This window comes from Stegastes partitus, unplaced genomic scaffold (genome assembly GCF_000690725.1).
Source record: "Stegastes partitus isolate 25-593 unplaced genomic scaffold, Stegastes_partitus-1.0.2 Scaffold1302, whole genome shotgun sequence".
Taxonomy (NCBI): domain Eukaryota; kingdom Metazoa; phylum Chordata; class Actinopteri; family Pomacentridae; genus Stegastes; species Stegastes partitus.
The window spans coordinates 50,675-56,674 of NW_007579033.1; the positions used below are offsets into that span (position 1 = coordinate 50,675).

At 41.7% G+C, this 6,000-nt stretch overlaps 1 protein-coding gene across 1 annotated transcript in view; it reads left to right on the top strand.

Annotated features, from left to right (window-relative positions):
* rev3l (REV3 like, DNA directed polymerase zeta catalytic subunit) overlaps positions 1-6,000 on the top strand; it is a 90,846-nt gene that overhangs the window by 44,220 nt on the left and 40,626 nt on the right. The window contains exons 5-7 of the mRNA XM_008298289.1: positions 3,336-3,510; positions 3,787-3,881; positions 5,202-5,306. Of these exons, the coding sequence (XP_008296511.1) occupies positions 3,336-3,510; positions 3,787-3,881; positions 5,202-5,306 (375 nt within the window). The remainder of the gene's footprint in view (positions 1-3,335; positions 3,511-3,786; positions 3,882-5,201; positions 5,307-6,000) is intronic.

Consider the following 6,000-nt stretch of genomic DNA (forward strand, 5'->3'; position numbering starts at 1 on the left):
GAAAAGAGGCTGTTTGGACCTGAGGCAGTGAACCCAGCAGTCACTTGGGCCTCAGTGGGAGTGTCATACGGAGGGTTTCCTCCTTAGATCTTTGCTAAACCTGACTCTCACAAACCCAACTCCTCTTCCCCCTGATGGAGACTAAACCCCTGATTGCCAACTCTGTTTGATCACAGCTTAGTTCTAACCTCGGACCAGTACCCCTGCTCATCATGCCCGATCACACCTCTCACCGTACTCCCAGAGAGCGCCCCGCCTAGCAGGACCTCCTTTACATGTGAGGGCATTAATGATTCAAGACAGGAAATTCCACACTTGAATTTAATAAAGTTCTTTTATAAAAATCCTCACGCCTGACTCACCTCCGACAAAAGCAGGGTTCCCATGTTTGATCCACCTCTACACTGATGCAATCAATGGAAAGAAGGCTCGAGTGCCCCTTTCAACAAAGAAACCAAAATACCCCAATAATAGGTACACCTGTTTACATTTTCTTCCCCTCTTGAGCTCTAACTTGAAAGGAGGTTCTTAATCTGGGATCAAGTGGAAGAGTGATAAAAGAGGTTGGGCGGGTAAAGTGGGCCAGTTTAAGATGAATGGAAACCTTAATGTGTTTCGAAGTCCATTTCACAGCTTGAACACTCACCTCCTAAATACTGAGGTTGCAAAGTGTCAAAAATCCTAAAAGAAATATCCTTGAAATTTCTCCTTGTGACAAAATGATGGGGTTTTATTCTACACACTGATGCTACGTAGTTCCCTACATATTTTTAAAAGATAATTATGGTTAATTGCAACTGGATTTAGTTTTTGACGTCCGTACCAGCAATAGCAGCATCAAACTGTCCAGGTGGATTGCTTAAAACTGACTGGTTTAACCGGACAAGATCTGTGAGTGGTCACTGAGTCAAGCTGTAAATGAACACCCCTGTTTATCCAAATGTATTTGGAAGAAAAAACATTGTCAAACAGTAAAATTATTACCAACTGTCTGGTGTAAACACTCAGCACAGTTTACAGTCCAACTTGCTGGTTCAACTTTGATCTGCGGTATTTGGCTTAGGTTTGGGTGCATGCAGTTTATATCAACATTTTAGGTGAGCTCATTTTTGGTTTTCCTCCAATTAAAGTTGTTTAGATGTTGGAGCAATGTCCCAGGTCTTTTTAATACGATTATCACTTACAGAAATAATGGCCAATACTGCATAACTTAGATCCATTATGCATTAAATTTTTCTGTTCTGACAAGCAAAATAGATGAGGTGGCTCATCAATTCATTTCACTTCCAAATAATTGTAAGTGGAATATCACTTTTTTTTTTTTTTTTTAACCTTGGAAGCAATCATTTGAGGAAAAAAAAAAAAGATATAATCTGGAAAAACACCTGGTGGTCTGCCTCAGTAGGTCGCTTCGTTGCCATTTTGTGACCCAACGTCGTGGCTATACTGATTACGTATGACGACCGATTGTGGACGGGATGTACCGCAGGAATGTAATTTGATGGCTACACCGCATGTACTGCATGGGATTGTGGCAAAACAAGATTGGATTAGATGATCATTTGTTAATCCCACAGTGAGAAAAGTTGCTATGTTCCAGCAGCAAGGGGATTGTGCAAAAGTCTAAGGGACAGAAGTAAAAACAAACCCCCCCCCCCCCCAAAAAAAAAAGAAAAAAAAGAAAAGAAAGATCATGATAAACTAGATGGCATGCTTTTATTTTGTTATTCTCAGCGCTGTGAAACTTCAAGCTTTGCACTGAGTTTGTATAATATGGATAAGTTAATATCTGCAGAGTACAGTAGACTCTGTAGGAGATTAAGTTACAAAGCAACCATCAGTAGGTACAGGCAAAATGCATGTCAGCAAGATGGTCACGGCTGAAGTGGAAGCCCTGTTTAATATAAAGCAGTCACTTCCTGCTTATGGGTAGATTAAAGAAAAAAAAATGCACCTATAGACACTTTTATAATATAATTTATATAATATAGGCACTTTATGACCCATTTCTGTGTTAAAGAGCTGTACTTACCTCATGTAAAAAACAAAAAAAAGAAGCCTGATCTATTTTTACATTTGTGGCCTGGATCTCACATGCCTGATGTAGCCACTGTCATTAAGTATAATGGAGGTGTAGTAATGCATTAGCCACTCCGTGAAAGGTCTGCACATGTTACAGTATAGCCACAGCATCAGTCTGGTTTGCAGAAATCAACACTTTAAAATCTCTCATGGTGCACAGTGGAGTATGACATTATCAACAAGCGTTGGGGAACACTCTCTGTGAAGTAGGGAGGACTTACGACTGGAAAAATCAAATAAACACTGGAAAATCAAGGGCGCATTCCAATAATCATACTACCATAGCATATAGTACGCCAGAAAAAGATTTAGTATGTCCCAATACACAGTATGTCGAATGCACTTTGCCAAAAACATCAGAATATCCTACTGCATCCAGTTTTATTTTGCAGTATGCAAGCCTGCATGCTTTTCTGGTCATTCTAACCCACAATCCTCTGCACAATGGAAGATATGTCACATATGAGTAACAAACAAAACTTCACACTGTAACGGATCTACGAGCCAGATGGTCAAGGCACAATATTATGATGAAGTGGTATTTGCACATGTGTGTACACTGCATACAACTTTGCCCTACTTTGTATGGGCAGCTGTAGTTCATACTGAAAGGAAACAGACAAAGTATGCTGTTTAGAATGCAGGGCAGCTGTCAGTGAACACCAGACCATAACAAGCATCTACTGGACAGAAGTCAGAGGTCATCGAATTTGAGTGAGTGGATAACTAGTACAAGATCATGGAGGAAAATCACCTCTGACACAAGAGATTCTTCGCCTTCTGCTGTCACATGTATTTGGCCAGTTGCTATAGCGTGACCATTTCTCACATACTCAAGTCACATGATGATAACTGAAGTGACACCGTAAAAACTTAACCAACGACTCCTTTCCTTTAGTAGTGAACAGATTCAGAGAACGCTACATTAAGATTAGTCAATAAACTTTGACTTGATTTTTGAGCCTTGTTTCTAAGGTCAAGAATAAACTTTAATTCTGAGTCCCAAGGTGGTTTGCCTCTGTATTTATTGGAAGTGAATATCCCCATGTAAACATGCTTCAAATATTCGCTCTCATTTTAGTCACATAACCCTCTGAATTTAACATTTCTGCCTGTGAAAAGCAAGTGACAAATCTACTTTATTTTTACTCGACTGTGGAAAATCCAGACAAAGGCCCGTTGACAGATTCCCTTACTGAAGCACTACAGTATGCTGCCATTCATTTAGTTTTGTGTGTCTGTGCCTTTTCCAGAAGAAGAAGAAGCAGCAGCAGCAGCAGCAGCAGCAGCAGCAGCCGCCCCAGAAAAACCAACAGCCTCCAGCAGTCGACCCAGCATCAGCCCCTGGAAGAGCCCCTGTACCTCCAAGCTCAATGACAGCACCCTGGGGGGCACATTTGTCCGCTGGGAGGAGAACGCCATACCCTGGTGAGTCCCACCTGCAGACCCTGCTAAGTCTATGTGAATGCTCTCTGACAGTAGAAGCTAAATTCAGTGTTTATGCTCGGTGTCCATCATGCTTCATGGGATAATTCTCTTTTTCTTATTTCGTAAAGAATTTTGTTTTCCTGCTCTTAGCAATTTTCCGTCTCCTTGTGTGATAGCTGTTATCAGTTTATGTTATTCATTTGTGTATTAGGTTTAGTTGCAGATTGTTGAATGCTGACAAATATGTGGATTTTTCTTTTGATTCGCTGTCTGCAGCTCTTTAGTTCTGGACGAGGTGCAGAAGCAGAGCACCTGCGAGCTGGAGGTCGATGCCGTAGCTGTAGACGTCCTCAACCGCCTTGAGATCGAAAGTAGGTTCTCTCAGGACATCGTATTCACCCGCTGCACCTTTCCTCTAACCAGTGTTGTTGCCAGCACCGGCACAAATGTAATAACACAACAGGGGAGAGGAAGTAAAGTGAAAAGAAAGATGCAGCACATTTAGCTCAGATGACTGATTGGACACTGCTGCTCAGACCTCCTCCCTCCGACTGCCTCCGCACATCAAATCCATTAGCAGCCCCAAACATAAACACTGTGGAGCTGACCTAACACCTCCTGTCACAGGGGAGCAGAGAGGGGAAGAGATTAGCAGAGATGAGGGATTCCACGATGGAGGGATGAAACTGAGCGAGGCCAATAAAGCAGATGGTGTCGTCTGATTTAGCCGTGTACCCCCAAGAGCAGATGCAACTATTGCTTCTGTTTGCTTTTCCATCTTTGTATTCAAGTGTGCTTCAACCTCAGACATCTGGATTTGTTTTTGTTTTAGAGTGTGAAGAGAAAGGAAACAGGAAGCCCATCCTTGTACTTGCGGAGGTGAAAACAAAACAGTTGGATGGGAGGAGGAAGTGGAGTCACCATATGTTGATAAAAGCTAAACTGGGTGTGGGTTTTGATTAAAAAAAATACACCCATCTTTTTGGTTATCTCCTCTCTAACTGGGATGCCAAAGTCCATACCAAGAGTCAGACTTAACCACGCTGTTGAACAAACATAAGTTTGAGTCGTCTTTTTTTGAAGCCAGTGACAAACTCAGTGTAAACTCGAGGGAGCAGTTTACTGCCTGATTTCTTGGTTTTAAAATCAAACATTATTCCAGTGGATAAATTCTCACTGGTATTTGAAGCCACATGTGTGCAGGATTTGTTGGTGGAGCTTTAAAAGAGCAGTTCAGTAAACATGTCCTTGTTAGGAGGAGAGCTTCAGGTTACCCCGGTAGTGCCTGTTTTGTGGGATGTTGTGTTATTGCGTTAAAGACAGCAGTTGCATCAGGGCTCCAAGTGTACGACGTTTCCTTATGATTTACATCAGACCGGACTGAGAAGCGTAAACCACTCCAAGAATCTGTGTTAGAGTGAGGAAAGGAAAGGAGAGGCCACTCCAGGGCAGGCGATACATGTGTTCTGACTCATACTTTTCCATCTGCTGTTAAAACTGTACTTTTCAAAATAGACCTACAGCATATATGTGCTCAAGTTTGTCAGCTTGAGTTCCGATGTCGGTTTAATTGGCCCGTGCAGCTTGACATAAAAACTGTCTTTGTTAGAACCCCCCTTAAAAAGACAGTAAAAACTGTGATGGTATTATGAGCTGACACTATGTGGGCTGCGATTTTCCTTTGTGTCCAGATCAGATTGGCAGGAACCCCGGCCTGCAGGCCATCTGGGAGGACGAGAAGCAGAGGAGGAGAGGGAAGAACCAGAACTCTCAGATAGAAACCCCCGAGTCACAAGGTGAGTACAGCAGCGAAAGAAACTCTGAAGTGTCATCTCTGTTCAAGCTTTTATGTCTTTTTTTCTCCCTCTGTTCGTAACATAGAGGCTCAAGGAGTTCCTTTACTTTGCGTTTTGGGTCCTTTTTGTGGCCTAATTTCACAGTGTGCTGGCAAAAGTATTGTCATTAGACTGTAAAGGTTTCAGTCAAAATAAACCGTGTGTGTTCGAGGTAATGAGAGGACATGCCACTAAGAGCAACAATGTGGCTCATTGATGTGATTTAATAGTTTTTGGGCAATAAAGGAGCTCTGTGGCACCAGAGAATGAGATCTGTCAGGCTTTAGATACACACATGTGACTTGTTATGAGCAGAGTTACTGTTAGTTTGGGGTTTTTTCACACTATCAGTCAACAATAATAAAAATACAGAATATCACAAGACTTATCTGTTCCTATTCATACTAACATTGTATTCACCAAGTTAATAATAATTAATTGCTAATGTAATCAAGTCACCCTAACCTCAACACAGTTTATCTTATATCTTACTCAGAGGACTTCACATATTCCATATTGTGTCTAAGCTTCTCCCTGTCAAACGTTAGCCATTAAACCTCAAGCAGTTTCTGGGAATATTGTGCTTATGTCTTATTTTCATTCACTGTGAGCTCATTTTTTACTGCAATATAAATCCTGCACCTCTATGCAAACA